General features: G+C 41.5%; 1 protein-coding gene across 1 annotated transcript; it reads right to left on the bottom strand.

The window, feature by feature from the left end:
* Window positions 1-19,848: 19,848 nt before the first annotated feature.
* On the bottom strand, window positions 19,849-21,290 carry LOC147898105 (UDP-glycosyltransferase 86A1-like). The gene is made up of 2 exons (XM_087379811.1): window positions 21,001-21,290; window positions 19,849-20,793 (listed from the first exon to the last, which is right to left on the bottom strand). The coding sequence occupies exons 1-2, from the start codon at window positions 21,215-21,217 to the stop codon at window positions 19,871-19,873; spliced, it is 1,140 nt and encodes a 379-aa protein (XP_087235937.1). The 5' UTR covers window positions 21,218-21,290; the 3' UTR covers window positions 19,849-19,870.
* Between the last annotated feature and the right edge of the window lie 566 nt (window positions 21,291-21,856).

Genomic DNA, 21,856 nt, shown 5'->3' with positions numbered 1-21,856 from the left:
GGGAGCCTTCAACATTGTACTTCGCAAACTGTGGGTCCTTACAATATTGAATGCCTTCCCACAATTCCTCCTACAATCGATCCATCTTTTGATTGAAAATCTTGGGTCAATGTTGTGGAAGTCTAAGTTCCTCCTCCAATCTCATGTACGACAATCTTGGGTTGTCGAGGGACCCATTGTGAAATGGCTTCATCTTTCGTAGGATAGGTTGAAGAAATGTCATTGTTGCCTTGTCTTTCCATCTCTGTTCCTTCACTGGTTTGTATTGAAGAGCATGCAATTGGTTTGTATTGAAGGGCATGCAACTTTCAGCAATCTTTCTACAACTTCACTTCCATGACTTTGGAAATATTTATAATATTGGATCACTCTGATCACTTTGGATCTTTGTACAACATCACTTCGATTGATTTGGAAATATCTATAATATTGGATATATACAAACATCATCATAGCGATATCTCTTCCTCTCATTAGCATTATCCAACCACTTTATTTCAAATCTTCAACTCAGTTTAATCAAAATATTTCATCTCACATTATGGTCCTTGGCCTATCAAAGGTCACTATCTAGTCGCATAGCTGAGAAAAAATCACTTCATCCACTTTGAAAATATTTTAATATTGGATATATATGTCTAACATATAGATATATGTAGATATTCAGAATCTTTTGTTTGACATTAAAGGACACTATCCAAACTCAGAGCATTCTCCTGCTATACTATGTGCTACTGATCATCATAACGACATCTCTTCCTCTCTCATTAGCATTATCCAACCACTTTATTTCAAATCTTCAACTCTGTTTTATCGAAATCTTTTGTCTCACATTATGGTCCTTGGCCTATCAAAGGACACTATCTAGTCACATAGTCACTTTGGAAATATTTTAATATTAGATATATATATATATATATATCTTAACAACTACACTTACATTGAGAAATATGAAATAAAAATAAAGCAAAATATAAGGAAAAGTGTAAAGAATGAATTTACATTGAGAAATATTGTACAATGCCAATCCTCTCTAAACAGATGGCCGGTGGAGAGGGAGGTACATATATAAAAATTTCATCGAATTCTCTTTCAAAAATTGAATAAGGTAAGGGGTGGTCTCCACACTCATTAAGGAGTAGGTGCCCAATCAGGAGGGGCATTGGCTATGCGAATCTGGACTTTGTTAATGATATCATTAATGCACTGTTCTCTGAACAGATCCACATCCAGTTCAAAGGTGCTTGCCAATTCCCACGAATTAAGAATTCCCTACATAATGGTCACGTGACTTTAATTTATATATATATATATGTATGTATGTATGTATGTATGTATGTAATAACAATCAATATATTTCAAAAAGTCATTTCTCGTTGCCTTTTGCTCGTTCCTTCATTTCTTGCACAAATTTCTTTAAATTCTTCCTTGAGTTTCCTTAACCAACAGCAAGGTTTGGGTCTTTTCTAGCTCTCATTGGTGGTTGTCTCTTTGGATGCGGGCCTCGTGTGCCTAAAATGATAGTTGGTCAGCCTACTCTTGCTTTCAAGTTAGGATTGTTTGTGTTGTTTGAGTCATTGCCGCCAAATCTGTTCCTTCTTAGGGGCCTCTCGACTGGTCTTCATTAGGTTTACATCATTTTCTATAAAAGAATAGTCAATGGAGGTACATCAAGCTATGGCCTCCATTAGAATTTCCACATGTCCCCTCTAGGTGACTGCTGTTATGGCTGCTGGTGGGCTGCAACTCAGCGACTCGTTTCTATGTCTTGAGCCTCTCCATAATAGCATGGAGCTACTCAGTTGTAATATTGACTACGTGGCCTTTAATTGGATGGGGAGGTGATCTGGTCCCATGGTCCCATGGTTGTTGGAGAGGTAGTCGATAGAGCGAGCGAGAAAAAGCGAGCCGGATCAAAAAGGTGAGCGACTGTTTTCACAATCCCCTTGTGAGGTAGTTAATATAGCTTTGTGGAAGCTACTAATTGGGAAGAATCATCAAATTAAAACCACACAAACATTGGAAATTATTGTCTAGATTAACTTTCAATTAAAGCCAACTAGGTATACTAACACATGAGATAGATCCACATGCATTTGGTGGAAAATGCCATGGATGAGAGTTCTGCAAGACACCACAATGGTTTGGAATTAAGTAGAGACGGATTAGATATTATATGATCGTCACGTGACCATTTGTAACTTAATTATTATCACACACACAGAGCATGCTTCACTTATATATATATATATATATATATATATATATATCTTAACAACTACACTTACATTGAGAAATATGAAATAAAAATAAAGCAAAATATAAGAAAAAGTATAAAGAATGAATTTACATTAAGAAATATTGTACAATGCCAATCCTCTCTAAACAGATGGCTGGTGGAGCGGGAGGTACATATATAAAAATTTCATCGAATTCTCTTTCAAAAATTGAATAAGGTAAGGGGTGGTCTCCACACTCATTAAGGAGTAGGTGCCCAATCAGGAGGGGCATTGGCTAGGCGAATCTGGACTTTGTTAATGATATCATTAATGCACTGTTCTCTGAACAGATCCACATCCAGTTCAAAGGTGCTTGCCAATTCCCACGAATTAAAAATTCCCCACATAATGGTCACGTGACTTTAATTTATATATATATATATATATATATATATATATGTATGTATGTATGTATGTAATAACAATCAATATATTTCAAAAAGTCATTTCTCATTGCCTTTTGCTCGTTCCTTCATTTCTTGCACAAATTTCTTTAAATTCTTCCTTGAGTTTCCTTAACCAACAGCAAGGTTTGGGTCTTTTCTAGCTCTCATTGGTGGTTGTCTCTTTGGATGCGGGCCTCATGTGCCTAAAATGATAGTTGGTCAACCTACTCTTGCTTTCAAGTTAGGATTGTTTGTGTTGTTTGAGTCATTGCTGCCAAATCTGTTCCTTCTTAGGGGCCTCTCGACTGGTCTTCATTAGGTTTACATCATTTTCTATAAAAGAATAGTCAATGGAGGTACATCAAGCTATGGCCTCCATTTTGTAATATTGACTACGTGGCCTTTAATTGGATGGGGAGGTGATCTGGTCCCATGGTCCCATGGTTGTTGGAGAGGTAGTCGATAGAGCGAGCGAGAAAAAGCGAGCCGGATCAAAAAGGTGAGCGACTATTTTCACAATCCCCTTGTGAGGTAGTTAATATAGCTTTGTGGAAGCTACTAATTGGGAAGAATCACCAAATTAAAACCACACAAACATTGAAAATTATTGTCTAGATTAACTTTCAATTAAAGCCAACTAGGTATACTAACACATGAGAAGGATCCACATGCATTTGGTGGAAAATGCCATGGATGAGAGTTCTGCAAGACACCACAATGGTTTGGAATTAAGTAGAGACGGATTAGATATTATATGATCGTCGTGTGACCATTTGTAACTTAATTATTATCACACACACACAGAGCATGCTTCTCTCTCTCTCTCTCTCTCTCTCTCTCTCTCTCTCTCTCCCTTACAAAATATCTCTAGTAATTGCAAAATTTCGAGCACCCTCAATCATATAATTCTGCAGTAGCATGCAAGTTCCCTACTTGTATATATTGAAGAGAAACATTTTCAACATGCTACTTCCCTACTTGTATTTATTGAAGAGAAACATTTTCAAATTAGTGTATATAGTATAAGGAAAGTAATTTCACTTAACAAAGTAGGCATCACACCACTTAGTGGCTTTTTCTTTATAATGTGTATCCCCACCAATAAGGATTACAAGAAAGCAATCATAATTATGATTGAAAAATTTCATGTGGAAGGCATGTACAAGATGTGGTGACTGTGATAAGGGGCCCTATTTAAAATCACACAATTCTAGCACTTGATACATGTTGAAATTTGCATTTTCTTTGTGAAAAACATAAGCATTGAATCACTGAGGTATGCTTGGTGGTCTTAGATATGAGTGGCCTTATTCAATGCCCAAGAGAGGCTGTGAACTTCATCAGGAGGTTGCACATTTCTCGACTGTGTTGATCCCTATGCCAAAAATTGGAGATGTAGCTGGACCGATCTTTCTGCCAAAACTTGCATGAGCTAGATCTCTTGCAGGTTATAGAATCATCCACTCTATTCATTCTAATGCTCACTCCAAGGCTTGTAGCATCACCCATGCCTTGCTATCCCCCCAGGACTACATTCTCCATCCTTTCTCACCAGGGCTAACCTGTGACACTCCCAATATTTTTTAATGGTTTCTATTATCTCTTCTTGACATCGCTCCCTAGGCTACCTTGCAATGTGCCATGTTGTAAGGTTGCTATCCTCCCTACTTAGAATAATGCCGCATTTGCACAATCCCATAGGGGGTGACTATTGATGTTCTATGATGAAGTTAATGGCCGCACTTCAATAGAAATTTCCCTTTGCAAGGATTTTGAATGAAATCTTCAACTTCATAGTCTGTCCAAGATATCTTTGAAGATTCAAATGGACTTCACTCTCATCAAACACATATTGGGCATGTGCTCCTCTAGGTGAACTCCTAGGTGTAAGCCCTGTCCTACCATTGAATTGACTCACGGAACAACTCTTGTAGGCCTGCCATCTTTATCCACATCAATGATTTGCAACAGATCCATCTTTAAATGTGCTCCAGTTCCATTGCGAAGCCCATTGCGATGCCTCCTTAGTTGAGAGGCATCATCATTTTTTGATCTGTTATGGAATGCTCTACCTCCATTAGCTTGACAGCTTGACCATTATACCTTGAAGAACCAGACCTATGGCTTAACTCAACATCTGCATTTTTTCTACTCGTTAGTGGTCCAAGCTTACCAGGCATCACCATTCTAGTAGGGCTAGGAGTCCCACAAAAAGTTGTAGGGTAGCACATTGGTTGAGGTTGGCTTTCAGTAATACCTTCTGCTGCTGTTGTTGAGGTATGGATGGCCCATTAGCTACTGGATAATTTGAATGCCAGTTGGAGCTCCTGTAAGACACTGAGACATGGTACAAGATTCACCATTCCATCTAAATGGTCGGAAATTTGTTGCCATGTGATTGTGAGCTCTTCCATTAGGTTCAATACCGCATGCACTCAATTGAATGCCATTTCCATGCATCTCTACCTGTGCTTCAGCTCTAGCACGACGAGCTTGGCCTCCTGGTCGGCTAAATTCAATCTTTATAGTTTTCCCAGAATCCTCTTGCCCATTAAGGGCAGACCATGCAGTTGCTGCATTGTGCACATCATAAAAATCCACAAACTTATGTTGCCATTTGGAAGGGGTTTCTCTTAGTTCTTTTACATCACATGCACCAAGCATGACATCAATACCACATTCTTTCTATGAAGAACTCACGAAGATCATGAGCTGAAGCACATATAACAACCATAATAAACCTGCAAGCACTTAGCACATTATATGACAAAGTGCAATTTTAACAATCAAAGCACTGATCAGAAGCCACACAAGAGGCTCACCATATTTCTCAAACACTATTCGAATTTCTTCTAATGGAACAGGAATGAAACAGTTGCGTCTATATTGAAGACGATAAGCGTTCGTTGGTTATGGGCGTCTGGAACGGCCATCGTTGAGGTCGATGTAGTGTATTGTGCCCAAACTACGTTGCCACCGATAAGACCTTCCGTCCCCATTTGCAATCCATTGCTATCTCTACTTTTTGTTTTGTATTTCTATGGAAAGCCACATGCACATTAGTTGGTGTGGGGCAGAACATTCGGGGACGTCCGTTGGCAATATTGAGCTGGCTGAAATTGACGTTGCTTCAAAAAATGTTGATTCTGAATGTCCCTCAACGCCTCCGGGCATGTCTCATGTCAGAATAATGCACTGTTACGATGCCCTCGGGCTGTCTTTCAAGCTCCAGCACTCTAATGGGACCCCAATCTTCTAAATCCTTGCGGAGCTGAGGCTCTTTCAAGTTCGCAGCAACCCCAATTAGGATCAAAGCTCTCGAGCCGTGCTCTCTCCAAACCGGGTATCTTTGGGCAAGGATTCAAGGTCACCTATCACTGCACAGACAAGGAAAGGCACGCTCGCCGATGGCTTTGAACCTGTTGCAGGTTGGCCTGACCTCATGTCATAAACCCATCATAAACACCAACTAAAAAGGGCAACGCGTTCACGCGCTGTCCTTTTTGGTTGGTCTTTTCAAGGGGGCTCGTAAGCCCCCTTGAAAGCACCCCTTGAACAACCAAAACCACAGCGTGTTAAACCACCTCAAACTTACACAAAAAAATGAATTATAAATGTGACCAATTACCTAGAAATGAACTAGGAAATGCTTGAAGCATCACAATAGCAACCCACACACAATGAGCATCTTGGTTGTTGGCATAGTAATCCCAATTATGTAGAAAGTGTAGGTGATTTGTGTGAAACGCAAGCAACCCTGTAGAAAAACATGAAAACTAGTAAAAATTATATAGAATTTTTGCCAAATAGTAAAACAACCATAACTTTTGCGTACCAACTCCAAATTCCAAACTTTTTCAAGGAAAATCAATGGCATAACTAAATCTACGCACAAATTTCAAAAAGAATACGTTTTGGAAAGTGATGTCTGCCAAATTCGGAGTGGAAGGCCCTCAAAAAGGGCCCCGTCTTTGCTAGGGGGTAAAAAATTGTGCAAATTTTTTCATTTTTTAACCTTTTTTGTTTATTTTAAAAATTAAAAAAATAAAAAATTACTTTTTTTTTAAAACAAAAAAAATCTCCAAAAAAAGGGTGAAGTTGGCACCCAGAGGACGACACCGGTGCCCTCCTTTGGGCACCAACTTCACCCTTTTTTTGGAGATTTTTTTTAAATTATTTTAAAAGGTTTTTTTAAAAGGTATTTTTAATATATATATTTATTTATTTTTATTTTTTTTTATTTATTTTTTTATTTTTTTAAGGAAATTTTTTTTTCAAGGGGCCATGTTTGGCCGACGACAATTGGGAACTTCACTATACAAGGACATTCAGATTATAGAACACATTGATTTGCAAACTGGGTGAAGAAAAAGTAGAAGAGCGCCGGGGCACAAAATATGGCCCCTTTTTTTAATTTTTCCTTACCAGCGCCCTCCTTTGGGCACCAAACATGGCTCCTTTTTCAAAAATTTTCCTTAAAAAAATATTTATTTTTTTTAAACAAGCTTTTCAAAAACCAAAAAAACATACTTTTGGGAAAAGCTACCCCCCCCATGATACTCACTTTGTGAGTGAGCATATCAAGGTACCCCTCTCTCTCTCTCTCTCTCTCTCTCTCTCTCTCTCTCTCTCTCTCTCTCTCTCTCTCTCTCTCTCCTCTCTCTCTCTCTCTCTCTCTCTCCCTCCCTCCCTCCCTCCCTCCCTCCCTCCCTCTCCCTCCCTCCCTCTCTCCCTCCCTCTCTCTCTCTCTCTCTCTCTCTCTCTCTCTCTCTCTCTCTCCCCCCCTTAGAAAGGCCTCTATCTTTCCCCCCCTATCTTTCTCTTTTTTGTCTTGTAATGAGGGTTTTTGTGCCATGAATGTAGGTCTTGCAAACCCTAACTTTTTACCCTATCCTCAATTCACATCCTAGCAAGAATGGCATCACCCATATTCAAGCGAGATGACATTAGGATAATTTGTCCAGCAAGCATAGCAAAAGTGTGAGCACACCCTCTTCTCGGGGTTGACACAACAAAGGCAGAGGTCGACATGCACCAAAGCGACTGGCCAAAGGGGAGTCCGAGGATGATGACGAGGAGGGTGTCCTTGGAGAGATGGCACTGAGCGCCTCCTACGATAAGACAATCGTGTAGGAGTGCATCGACAACTAGCTACAATCATTCACTGTGAGTAGTTCAGTCTTTTGAATGTCTATAATCTCAAGTCACAGAGTGAGAATGAATGTTTGGGCTAAATAAAAAAAATCCCTTTGTAGGTGGAAAAAAATATCCCTTTGCCCCCGATCCTCCCCCGATCCCCTTGTGTCGATTGCTCCCAATGCCCACTATCCGCTAGATCACATCCCATCCCCAAGAGATGTAGGAAACATTCTTCTCAAGTGGGTATTTGCCGGGTTTGGGTGTCTTCATCGTGTCCATTGCACACCAAAGATGCAAAAGAGAGACGTGGACAAGGACGTGAAAAGGGAGTGGAATGCGCACTGGCTCCGAAAGCACGAAGAATTTGAGGAAGATAAGGACATGTAAGTATTGTAGTCCATTGATTTGGGCGATTCAACATTAGTAGCCACGTTTCATTTGTTTTCAACTCATGAATTCTTTTTTTTCTTTTGAGTGCCAGCCTTTCCTAATGACGAGCGCTGGCATATACGTGTCCAATGCCATTTAGTGGAGGTGCCCTCGGAAGATGAAGGAGAGTTGTTGTCTGCATTATCAAGGACGAACAAGTGAGTTCGATGATTCCTAATAAACACACTATGTCTTTAGCTGCCTCGCCCTCCCTGAAGGATCGTTTAATATGTTGCTTTTAACTCTAGGCTAGCACAGAAGGGGGTTGTCACCACCACTTTTCTGAACCTCATTTGCAAGGCCAGAGTGTTGGGTATTGTATCAGATGTGGCAATCCACCGAAGATTGTCAACTAAGCAGAAACAGTGGCTAGACGCCCACAAGAAGAAGGCAGTTACGAAAGTGCATTGGTACAAAACTTGGGGGGGTCACTCATCATATGTAACCCTATCACGTGAGTTCAACATAAGGTCATTTTTAATTCCTAAATTTTACAAAAAATTAATTTACATAAGGGAATATTTAATTTAGTTTTGGAAAAAAATACAAATTTGTATAGAAAAAGGGTACATTTTATTAAGAAAAAATTTACTGATAAGGGATTTTACAAATATGCCTTGAACACACGTGATATAGAGGGTTTATACGTAATGACCCCCCCCCCCGAGGTACAAAAACCCTCTTCCAATCATTGCAGAGGTGATGTGGAAGGTAAGCATCAATAATGTGACACTTTTCCCTTTCCTTCTCTAGTTTTCGTGATATGTTTTATGACAAGGCAACGAATGCATGTGCAGGACACGTATGACAAACACTTGCATCCAATCATGTATAGCCGCAACGAGTTGTCGGATGCTGACTTTTGAAAGAAATGGAGCAAAGCATACTACAATGTGAACAACAAGCTCTTGAAATGTACGTGTCGACTCTTAAAGTTGGCTGACCCTACACTAGGGGCAAGATGGTACAAGTAAGTAACGATTAGATGACAATCTTGTGTACGAAGTGATTGTTTATTGAAACCACTTTCGGTTTGCAGGACTGTCACTACTCTAGACTGGGGGATGAAGCCCCTGGGGGCGATCAACGAGGAGAGGCTGTATAGCCTCACAACATCGAGGTTGATTAAGGACGATAAAGTAAGATCTATGGAAGCTCTAGCAAGCGACGACAAGGAGATGCGTGTCATGATGGACATTCCTCAACGTATGCTTTAGCACACCCTAAACCCACAATGAATAGGTTGCTTTGCTTTTGAATCGTGTTCTCATTGCTCAATTGATGAACACTTGTTTTGGGCACTTTTTTGCAGATGGAAATGTGGTTTTCAGGACCTGGCTGAGACAAGAGACATTGTGGTCCAATGAAGTTGGACTCCACATTTTACGACACTAGAGAAATTTCTACTCAATTGAGTGCAACGAGAATAAGTTCTTCAGACACACACAGTAAACCAAGCGCAAACACAGGGAGCGCCTCTTCATGTACATTTTATTAAGAAAAAATTTACTGATAAGGGATTTTACAAATATGCCTTGAACACACGTGATATAGAGGGTTTATACGTAATGACCCCCCCCCGAGGTACAAAAACCCTCTTCCAATCATTGCAGAGGTGATGTGGAAGGTAAGCATCAATAATGTGACACTTTTCCCTTTCCTTCTCTAGTTTTCGTGATATGTTTTATGACAAGGCAACGAATGCATGTGCAGGACACGTATGACAAACACTTGCATCCAATCATGTATAGCTGCAACGAGTTGTCGGATGTTGACTTTTGAAAGAAATGGAGCGAAGCATACTACAATGTGAACAACAAGCTCTTGAAATGTACGTGTCGACTCTTAAAGTTGGCTGACCCTACACTAGGGGCAAGATGGTACAAGTAAGTAACGATTAGATGACAATCTTGTGTACGAAGTGATTGTTTATTGAAACCACTTTCGGTTTGCAGGACTGTCACTACTCTAGACTGGGGGATGAAGCCCTTGGGGGCGATCAACGAGGAGAGGCTGTATAGCCTCACAACATCGAGGTTGATTAAGGACGATAAAGTAAGATCTATGGAAGCTCTAGCAAGCGACGACAAGGAGATGCGTGTCATGATGGACATTCCTCAACGTATGCTTTAGCACACCCTAAACCCACAATGAATAGGTTGCTTTGCTTTTGAATCGTGTTCTCATTGCTCAATTGATGAACACTTGTTTTGGGCACTTTTTTGCAGATGGAAATGTGGTTTTCAGGACCTGGCTGAGACAAGAGACATTGTGGTCCAATGAAGTTGGACTCCACATTTTACGACACTAGAGAAATTTCTACTCAATTGAGTGCAACGAGAATAAGTTCTTCAGACACACACAGTAAACCAAGCGCAAACACAGGGAGCGCCTCTTCATGCACGTCCACAAAAATTTCAAGCCCGGTACTGCCTTGACAGCCCAGGAAGTTGCAAAGCTCGCAAGTTGGAGGCATGTGTATAGGTATGCATTCATGACACACGTTTTTTTGTGAGATGTATTTGTGTTTAATAGTAGAGAGACTAACTTGGCAGACTCGTCCTTTTGGATGTGTCAGTTTCATGTCTGCGGAAGTGGCGAACCGAGCCGTGAGCCATTTGTCCGACGAGTGCGAGGATTGGGCCACGATACATGATTCGGATGCATCAATATATGAGGAGTTCCAGTTGGATCAAAAGCGGCCAGAGGAAGTGTACAAGAAGTGCTTGCTATTCTTGGATTACCCTGAAGGGGAGCGCCCATGAGACGAGAAAGAAATATACATGGCATACAACAAACTAAGGGGGCCCAAAGAACCACAGAAGCCTGCAATGACGGTATGTACAAACTCAAGTGTCCCCCAAAAGATTTCTCTTCCAGGTTATTTTATGTACTTATAAAGGACTCTACACTACAGGAAAGTGAAGCAATCAAGGCGGGGGTGCCTAGATCTACTAGAGCGGGCAAGAAAGCAGCTAAAAGAACAAGGGGGCAGGAAAAAAATGGGAGGCCAGATAAACCCGATAGACTTGGACAATCCCGCACCTAAAGGTACGAGACAAGATTGTGACAAAAATTGAGTTGGATTAAGAGTCGCATGGACGTTGTTTTTTATTTTCTTAGAGGGCCTCAAATAATTAGCAATGTATTAGCTTTTACAGAAATGGAGCCACTGGCTGCACAAGTTGGAAGCACCCGAACAGGTGCTGCAGGGGGAAAAGCTCAATGCAGAGATCAAGGTGAGGAGGAGCCTCATGTGGCAAAATTCCTAGATGCAACAAGGTAGGCAATTGATGAATTACTGACACAAAGTAGTCAAGTGGGACCACTGCCAGTTGGCCCTCAATCCACCAGTGTAGGTGGGCGTACAACTACATCCAGACATCCAACCCAAACACTCAAGTAGCATGCTCCTTTGTTTTTTAATTATTGACCTAAACAGCATTCTAAAACATAATTTTCATCAGTTACTGCAGCCACAGTTGATGTGGCCACAATTGCAAACATACAAGCATCAGGTGGATGCAAAGAGAACAAGGAGGACCTACCAAGAGAGCACGAACAGTCCACTTGTAAGTAGGGTCTAGAAGCAACAAGATCCATGCAAATAAATAATCCATTGTTGAGGCACTTGTAAATGTGAGTTTCTTGAACACAGCTAGGGGCGAGGAGGTCCGAGAGAGGCATCTTGATGTTGCATGTGAGATGTCTACACGCATGGAGACATCCATCAATCACATTCCACCGAAATGGCAGGTTATTATATGCAATCAATTTCAGGTAGGAATTTCGCTACGGAACAAGCTGAATTATGAGAACTTCAACTGGTTATTGGAGTCTCTGGAGGAGTGAACCATAGGAAGTGTTTAGAGGTAGAAGGTTAGAGCACAGATAGCTCATGCAAAATCATGGTGGTTCGCCTCCCTGATGCATCACCGATATTTGGACTAGGGGATGTCATTCAGTGGTGGAACAGTTTTGGACAAAATGCTTGCAATGCATTCAATCTTGTAGATCGAGTGCTTGCAGACAATGGTGTCGTTATATTCATAGGGACATGAAAGGATTGGAGGTCCTTCTCATAACGATCAGGGAGGATAGGCGTCTGTGTGAAGAAACAGGATGCCAAAAGTGGATGTTTTTTTACTCACAAGTGGTGCACTCAGAAACCACAATATGTGTGCAGGGAAAGAGAGAGGTACGTGCTGTAATCATGAAAGGCTTTTTCAAGAGATCACATCATGCATATGTTACACATATTCTAATTTATTCATGTATGTTTATATGTAGATCCACATGATGCATGTAATGGTGTATGTGCGCCAAGGTAAGGAGCATAGGGCCACCCCATTGGATGACTTCGTGGAGGAGGATATCAGTACCGTGGAATGGGTGTGCGATGCAAATGATATCCCCGTGCGAGGTACTGCTTAGCAATTGTGTAATAGCTTTGGCAAAGTTCAAAACACAAGTTGGGCTTTCATTGACTTTTAGTGTTATGGTAGGTGGCATGCAACACGGATGATTATTTTGGATGAGGTTGTTGCAGGCCTTCTCAAAACATGGAGACACGCTCCTCGATTGCAATGCAAGGTCTGGAGATTTGGTAGAACCCGCAGTGCAAGAGGGGTGGAGATTCTTGTGCCTCACCACAAAGGAAAGGGAAGCATGATTTCTAAGAGGCAGAGTATGGATTCGAGTTTGACATCTGCATGAATGTTTGTTGAAATTCAACTACTTACAATTTGGCTTTTCCTTTATACAATATTGCACTTTTGTAATCTCATCAAGCTTGTGGCTATGAACAGTTGCCACTAGCTTCAAGGAAGCTCGTGATTTTTTATTTGAATGAGGTGTTGCTGCATATGAGGCTGAAGACTCAGGGTGCCTTGCTAGCCAAGGCATTAGAGCTACGAAGCCACTGGGTCCTATTAAGACCGAGTGTGGCCGAGTTCCTACATGAGGTGGGGAGGCAATTTGATGTTGCTATTTGGAGCTCGATACAACAGGACAATCTGCAGAGATTGTTGGGCCTACTAAAGGGAGAATGTCACCAAGCCACTGGCTACACACCCTCCTTTGTGTTTCAGTATAGCTAGGATAAATGTACCACACAGGCCACAGATGTAGGAAGAGGACAGGAAGTTTGGGAAGCACTTGGCCGACATCGATTGGCAACACTTTGACCCTTTGGCAATGTTGTTTGTGGATGGTAATGCGGAGAAGATGGGAGGAAGATGGATCAAAATCCCGCAAACACATACATTGTCACACCCACTTTTATGGGGGATTGCATGGATACAGTTCTCCACTCAAGTCTCTTGTCCTATCTACACCGATTGGAAAACCATGCCGGGACAGTTGAGGACTTTGTGTCCAAAAACCCCTTCCATGTGCCGCCCATGGAAGAGTAAACAAAATTGTAATGCTGCTTTGAAATGTCAGTAAAATTATTATTGTTTGAGACTCAAAGTACTAAATTTTTGGTTCAAAAGCAAGTAGCATGGACTTATGTCTAGTGCTTGCACCTGATTTCTTCATCTGCATTCATGAGAGAGAGAGAGAGAGAGAGAAGTCATAGAGAGAGGGGTTATGCACACACACACACACACACACACACACATAGAGGGGTTATGCACAGAGAGAGAGAGAGAGGGGTTATGCACACACACACACACACACACACACAGAGGTGTCACAAGTGGAATAGGTGGAACAAAATGTGGTGGTTGCCCAAAAAAACTCGCTTCAAAAGTCACTCAAAAAACTCGCTTCTTCCCCATCCCCGGTTCTTCAGAGAACTCGGACTTGATCTCTTGGAATTTTGGCTACTCTATTTTTTTGTATAATAGTAAATCTTGGATATATATTACCCAAGTCTTTCTTAGGGTCTAACCACCCCTCTAATACAATCGACTTTTCAATAGAACTTGAGTTTTAAGTAGCAAATTGTCTTTGCATTTACCATAATGTTCCTGCCTGCTACAGCTATCAAAAACGAGAAAGTAGTTGTTGTAGCACCGTGATACTACAGGATTAGTGTTGGTTGGTTGCACATTATGATATTAACTACCACTAGCATGGTGGTTTGCTTCTATTATTACAATATGAATGGCATAAAATTCATTCATTTAGGATTTGTGGTCACCAGCCTGGCGGCCAAAGTCTAACAATAGATAAAAAGAATCAGCCTAAAGGGGATTATTGTAGTATAGCACTTTGCAAAAAATTTAGGATAGCATGGTGGTAGCTACAGGATAAGTGGTCGCCAGTGTGGTGGTTGATTGCACACTAGGATATTAACTGCCACACACCAGCGCAGTGGTTTGCTTCTATTATTACAAGATGAATGAATCGCATACAATTCATTCATTTAGGATGTGTGGATTTGTGGATTAGTTATGAGATTTGCTAAAACAAGCATGGTGGTTGTTTGGGATATACTAAAAACAAGCTTGGGATTTATGTTTGGTATTTACAAAAACAAGCACGGTGGCTAGTTTGAAATTTACTAAAAGAAGCATAGTCTCAAATACATTTTCCATTTTCTAGGATAAGTGGAATATTGCTTCCTTGCAATGAGACTACATTTTCTTAGTACTATCTTAGTCATTCTCGTACGCCACTCCAAGACACCCCAAGATGTGCACATGCATGTCTAAATCCGATTTGAAGACACTCTTGCTCTTCTTTCATTGTGGCATAGGTTGCATCTGGAACTTCATAGCTCATACTAGATGAGAGTACACAAATGTTTATGGACTCTTATGTAGCAGTTCGTAATTGTGGCCTCTCTTGGATTATTTTTTCCAAAAAGCTCCAACTACTACATCCCACTTCTCATAGGTTGTTCCCCAATTATCCTTAAATGCTTCCTCAACCTTGTGCTTAGGTTTTGTGCACTGCAACACAAAATATGGGTCATCTTCCTCGTTCTCCCCAGGGGCAGTGACAACTACAAAGTTATCCCCCTCTTCTAGACAGTGCCACAAAGTTATCCTCCCCCAACCTTGTGCTTAGGTTTTGTGCACTACAACACAAAGTATGGGTCATCTTTCTCGTTCTCCCTAGAGGCAATGACAACTGCAAAGCTATCCCGCTCTTCTAGATAGTCAGTGAGGTCATCAAAACTCTCCCCAAAATGTGGTGTCGTTGTTTGTCTCTCCTTTGTTTGTCACTCCATCTGAATGTAGAGGGAAAACTTGAACTCGCTCCCATGTCATGATCCACTATGATGCATGCACTACGGAAACAAGAAAGTTTTCTTGTTTTGATCAGGTGGTTGTTTGAAAAGCCCCATATGCTATGCAGACCATGAACTCCTTTAATTTTCTCGCAATCGTGCTGGCTTCTCCTTTGCACTTCATCCACTTTCACTTCATTAAAGACTCTGCGCACTACGCTATTCTTAAGGCTTTGTTTACTGTATGTTGAATGTGCGCCTATGGAGAGGTTGGTGTAAGCCATGTTATAGCATCATGGCATCATTGACCTTTTCTTGAGGGCATGTTAATTGGTGTTTAAACAAAGCTTGCTTAATAACAGCACCACATCCATCATGTTCACCCTTGCCATGGCTAGACCCAAAGAAATTCCACATCATGTCTAAACCAATCAGGGATTTGAAACTTCATAAACATTGCAAAAGTGTCTTCCATTGCCGTTTCGATACCATGCTATTGCTTTACTTGACCCCCAATTTGTTCCTTGTGCCTTAACCAAGCTTTTCAACTTTCTTGTCTCGTAGCCTTGCAAGCCATGGTCAGCTACATGTTGCCATTAATGCCATGGTGACAATCAGTCCAAAATAGACCCTCTAGAATAGAATTAAGCTAGCTTGTGAGGCGAGCAAAGAATAGAAGACAACTTACTTTAAAGACAACAATGCCAAACCAAAGTCTAAGCAAGGTCACATCGAGGTACGTGCAGATTACAAGGCGGGGGCAGGTTGTAAGTACTTAATATTCCAAGATTCAATGGGCGGGAGGTGTAAAAATTCAAAATCCATGAGAGTAGCGAAATTTTCGACCTGTGGGTTTCCCCCCTCCGGTGATACACCTCAACAGAACTGGATATCCAAACAAGTGCAATGTGGCCTAAAATGCTTCAAAACACAAATAGGCCAAAGGGCATGCTATGATCTATCAGGTTTGATGCTGTGTATTATGAAATGCAATGACCTTTGGCATGCTTATGAGCCATATAGCAAGCAAGTGCATGGAAAAATAAACAATTAAAAATTGTATATAGTGTTGGATTTATTAAAAGATCTTTGCACATGCACAAATTGCACGTTTTCAACTTCTTCCATTTTAGGGTGAATCTAGATACCAATATCAACAACTATCAATGTTTTAAGACTGCCGTGTAGTAGTCCCACTAGTTTGGATTCCAAATTTTTAATCCGTTTTGGTTTTTAAAAAATCAAAAAAAAGTTATGGAGCGTGCCCTCAAATGGGTGTGCATCACTTTAGCATAACATTGGAGGCCCGTTAACCCATAATTAATGTTCTCATTTAGGTGTGTCCTTGGATTAAGGAGAAGAAGCTTAGGTAGTGTACTTTTGAATGATTACTTGGTTGCATGTATGTACATAACAAAATTTTGATATTTTTGAATAAATTGCTATATCTTATACTCTTTAGGATGCATGCTTCACATGCAACATAGCCTTGTAATGCTTTAACAGTCTTATTCCAAATCGTTATTCCATAATTTTTGGGTCTCATGTTCAAGTTTGTAATGTGTAGTACAACTTGAAGCTGCTTCTTAATAGGTGCAACTAGAAGAGCACATGTGTGAACAAGATAATATAAGCCAGTCTACAACTGCAAAGAGCCACAATAATCATGCTACTAGCAATCATGTTGTCAGCACATAAGATTTCTGACAAATTGAGTTCAAGTCTTTAGCACCAAAAGGGAGAGTAAGGCGAAAAGAGAATCCCCCCCCCCGGATACCATTGGTGTGATGCCAAAAATGCTTGAAAAGGCACCTATTCGTAAAGAGCTATCCCTCCGCCACTAGATTCATTCAACTAGCCCTTCTTTAAACCATCATAAAATCTGTTTGAGCTTTTGTACCCCTCAACCTTTTGGCACCTACATCGTTGGCCGTATCAAATGTACCTAACCAATTCTTCCACCTTTCAATATGATCCCTAATTTTAATAGACTACCTATGTCCCCATTACATAGTTGTCAGGGCAAGAAATTGACTATAAACTAATTCCTTATCTAGAAGGTACATGCTTCCTTTATTACATTACTTTTTTTTATCGAGGTAAGAATGGAGAAGGGGCATTACTTTCCTCTCATTACCATTAGTTGTGATGTCAGAAAATGGTTGAAAAGGCACGCATTCGTAAAGCTCTATCTCTCCATCTATACTTACTTATTTTTATGAATCCATGTGCCACTCATACATATACATACATACATGCATGCATGCATGGAGAGATAGAGCTTTACGAATGAGTGCCATGCATGCATGCATGCATGTATGTATGTATGTATGTATGTATGTATGTATGTATGTATGTATGTATATGTATGAGTGGCACGTGGATTATTTTTATGAATCCACGTGCCACTCATACATATACATACATACATACATACATGCACATACATGCATGCATGCATGTATGTATGTATGTATAGAGAGAGAGATGCATGTAATGCTACCGAATCCAATTTGAAAATTTTCTTAAAAGCATTCTAATATTGCGATTTGTAAATAGAACTTAAAATCTTATTTGTATGGTCCCAATTCCCAACATGAGATCTGATGAAGGTAGGTCGCTAACTCGTCATAGACGGGTCAAGGTACTTGTTGGGTTCAATGCTGCCTAGCAGTAGAGACCTCAATGGGAAAACTAGTGAAAAATGGCCACCTCTCACACTGCAAGTACTCAGCCATTTATTAAATGCTTGAAGTTGATTGGGCAATTAGTCCATGTCAGTAAAGTAATGGCTATGGCACCAATTGCACATGTTTTGCTTGTGTGCACAGGCTGTTATAGAGGCAAGGCATGCATTGCATCAAAAACTAGAACGTTGAAGGAACCTTGAAGGAGAAAAGAAAAGAGTGTCTCCCTCAACCTATACAATGATGCTATGTGCATTGTGAAAGGTGATACAAAGCGAGTTCATGGTAGAGACTTGCAAGTTGCCACGTCCATAGTGAAGTAAATCATTCACGTCGCAATGACAACAAGTGGCATGTGAAGGATGGATGCCCTATTTAAAGAGTATTTGGAAGTCATGGTTCCAAAGAGTTTGCAATAATGGAAGACAAGCCTCACGCTCTCATCTTCCCTTACCCCGCCCTCGGCCATATTACCCCTTTGTTCAACCTCTCCCTAAACCTTGCCTCCCTCGGCTTGTCCTGCACCTTCCTCACCCCTGCCCGCTTCCACCCCCCCTCGTCCCCCTCCTCCTCCTCCCCCCGATACCATTGGTGTGATGCCAAAAATGCTTGAAAAGGCACCTATTCGTAAAGAGCTATCCCTCCGCCACTAGATTCATTCAACTAGCCCTTCTTTAAACCATCATAAAATCTGTTTGAGCTTTTGTACCCCTCAACCTTTTGGCACCCACATCGTTGGCCGTATCAAATGTACCTAACCAATTCTTCCACCTTTCAATATGATCCCTAATTTTAATAGACTACCTATGTCCCCATTACATAGTTGTCAGGGCAAGAAATTGATTATAAACTAATTCCTTATCTAGAAGGTACATGCTTCCTTTATTACATTACTTTTTTTTATCGAGGTAAGAATGGAGAAGGGGCATTACTTTCCTCTCATTACCATTGGTTGTGATGTCAGAAAATGGTTGAAAAGGCACGCATTCGTAAAGCTCTATCTCTCCATCTATACTTACTTATTTTTATGAATCCATGTGCCACTCATACATATACATACATACATACATGCATACATGGAGAGATAGAGCTTTACGAATGAGTGCCATGCATGCATGTATGCATGTATGTATGTATATGTATGAGTGGCACGTGGATTCATAAAAATAAGTAAGGAATTCTTACTTATTTTTATGAATCCACGTGCCACTCATACATATACATACATACATACATGCATGCATGCATGCATGCATGCATGTATGTATGTATAGAGAGAGAGAGAGAGAGAGAGATGCATGTAATGCTACCGAATCCAATTTGAAAATTTTCTTAAAAGCATTCTAAATAGAACTTAAAATCTTATTTGTATGGTCCCAATTCCCAACATGAGATCTGATGAAGGTAGGTCGCTAACTCGTCATAGACGGGTCAAGGTACTTGTTGGGTTCAATGCTGCCTAGCGGTAGAGACCTCAATGGGAAAACTAGTGAAAAATGGCCACCTCTCACACTGCAAGTACTTAGCCATTTATTAAATGCTTGAAGTTGATTGGGCAATTAGTCCATGTCAGCAAAGTAATGGCTATGGCACCAATTGCACATGTTTTGCTTGTGTGCACAGGCTGTTATAGAGGCAAGGCATGCATTGCATCAAAAACTAGAACGTTGAAGGAACTTGAAGGAGAAAAGAAAAGAGTGTCTCCCTCAACCTATACAAAAAACGTCCTAGTGCTGGCCAAGTAACAAGATGTATTTCAAAAAGTCATTACTCGTTACCTTTTATTCGTTCCTTCATTTCTTGCACAAATTTCTCCAAAATTTTCCTCGAGTTTCCGCTTGCAGCTTTTCTCAGTTTCTCTCTTACCTCTTCCGCTCTCTTCCTCGTTTCTTTCCCCTCTTCGCTCGTCAACAAAGTCTTCACTGCCGTCTCCACTAGCTCCCTTGTCACTATGCTGTTCTTGCTCTTCCCCAGAGCTATTCCGACTTTCCATTCTTCGGAAACTAGGCACATGTTAGTCGTCTGATCTGATACTTTTGGCCACCCGATCAAGGGGACCCCCATGTACATGCTCTCTATCACGGAGTTCCATCCACAATGAGTTAGAAAACCTCCAACCGCAGCATGTTGGAGGACGGCAAGTTGAGGTGCCCAGGGAACTATGAGACTGCGCCGTTTTGTCTCGGCTGAGAAGAGATCCGACACGGCTATGGCCTGACCAGTTGCCAAGGTTGGACGAACTACCCAAAGAAAAGGTTGCTCGCTTGCTTCGAGCCCAAGAGCCAGTTCCTTGATTTCAGCGTCAGACCAAGATCCACTGCTGCCAAAGGCTACATAAACCACAGTTGACGAAGATTGGCTGTCTAGCCACTCCAAACAGGCGTCGTCCTCTGCACTCGATATCTGTTCGCCATCTTTGCTTGGCGTGATCAGATCGCAGGGAAGCAAGGGACCTACAGGATACACTTGAAGCTTTGTTCCAAGAGCCATCAGAGTCTCCTTCTCCAGCTCGAGCGCGGTGTGAATGAAAACCTTCTCGGCTCCGTCAACTTGCTTGTGAACACGAGAGTAAAGCTGATGAACAGGATGAGAGGTATCTTCGACCAGAACGTGCTCTACAAATTCTGATGGCCTAATCTTGGGAAGGCCTGGGATGCACGTGATGATTTCATCCGCCTTTTTTACGTCTTCTGCGAAAAAACAGGAGTAGACTCGAGATCTTTAGCACTTACAAATTAGCCAGGAAACACAACTTGATTCTAACGCTACACTTGCACATAGAAGTGAGCTACCGACATTATGAGGTCAAGGTCCTCGTGAAAATACTGGATAATCACCAGCTGCTCTTTCGTGCAGGCAAATCGCCCAGAGCAAGATGTACAGCCTCTGGAGCTTACCTGGGCAATAGGGAATGTAACCATGTGATGCAAGCAAAGGCATGTGGTAGAGCATGGATACAGCGGTGGCAGAGAAGGGCCAGAAGTCGATTCTAGGGACGCCATTGCGGTCAGCGACAGCCTGGACCCAAGGAATGACATTGTCGGAGATGAAGCAAGTGACAGGGCACTGTTGGGCGAGGAAGGATTTGAAGAGGAGGTCGACATGGGTTTCCATGGATTGGATGGAGCGAGCGAGGAGGGGGATGGGGGGGTCGAAGGAGGGGGAAGGAGGGAGGCCATCTTGGGCAGCAAGGAGGCGGAGGGAGGAGGAAGAGGGGGGGAGGAGGGGGACGAGGCGGGGGTGGAAGCGGGCAGGGGTGAGGAAGGTGCAGGAGAGGCCGAGGGAGGCAAGGTTTAGGGATAGGTTGAACAAAGGGGTAATATGGCCGAGGGCGGGGTAAGGGAAGATGAGAGCGTGAGGCTTGTCTTCCATTATTGCAAATTCTTTGGAACCATGACTTCCAAATACTCTTTAAATAGGGCATCCATCCTTCACATGCCACTTGTTGTCGTTGCGACGTGAATGATTTACTTCACTACGGACGTGGCAACTTGCAAGTCTCTACCATGAACTCGCTTTGTATCACCTTTCACAATGCACATAGCATCATTACTTGGCCAGCACTAGTTATTTTATATATATATATATATATTGATTGTAGACACGTGACCCATTACTTGGGGAATTTCAATTCGTGGAAAGTGGCAAGAGCCTCATGCATCTTTTATGTAGTACTCCTTCAAGCTTTTCATGACAAGCAAACCCCATTAAGAAGATCCCTAGGACAAATGTACAAGGTCTATATAACATAAC

The sequence above is a fragment of the Dipteris shenzhenensis genome, chromosome 9 (genome assembly GCF_047967505.1).
Source record: "Dipteris shenzhenensis isolate YYH24624 ecotype China chromosome 9, Dip_SZ_1.0, whole genome shotgun sequence".
Classification (NCBI taxonomy): Eukaryota; Viridiplantae; Streptophyta; class Polypodiopsida; order Gleicheniales; family Dipteridaceae; genus Dipteris; species Dipteris shenzhenensis.
The sequence above is the reverse complement of the archived record's forward strand: the minus strand, read 5'-3'. Positions and strand labels throughout refer to the sequence as shown.

Coding starts and splice junctions, on each gene's coding strand:
- LOC147898105 (XM_087379811.1), bottom strand. CDS start 21,217: ATGGAAACCCATGTCGACCTCCTCTTCAAATCCTTCCTCGCCCAACAG. Junction 20,794..21,000: donor TTACATTCCCTATTGCCCAG/GTAAGCTCCAGA, acceptor GTTTTTTCGCAG/AAGACGTAAAAAAGGCGGAT.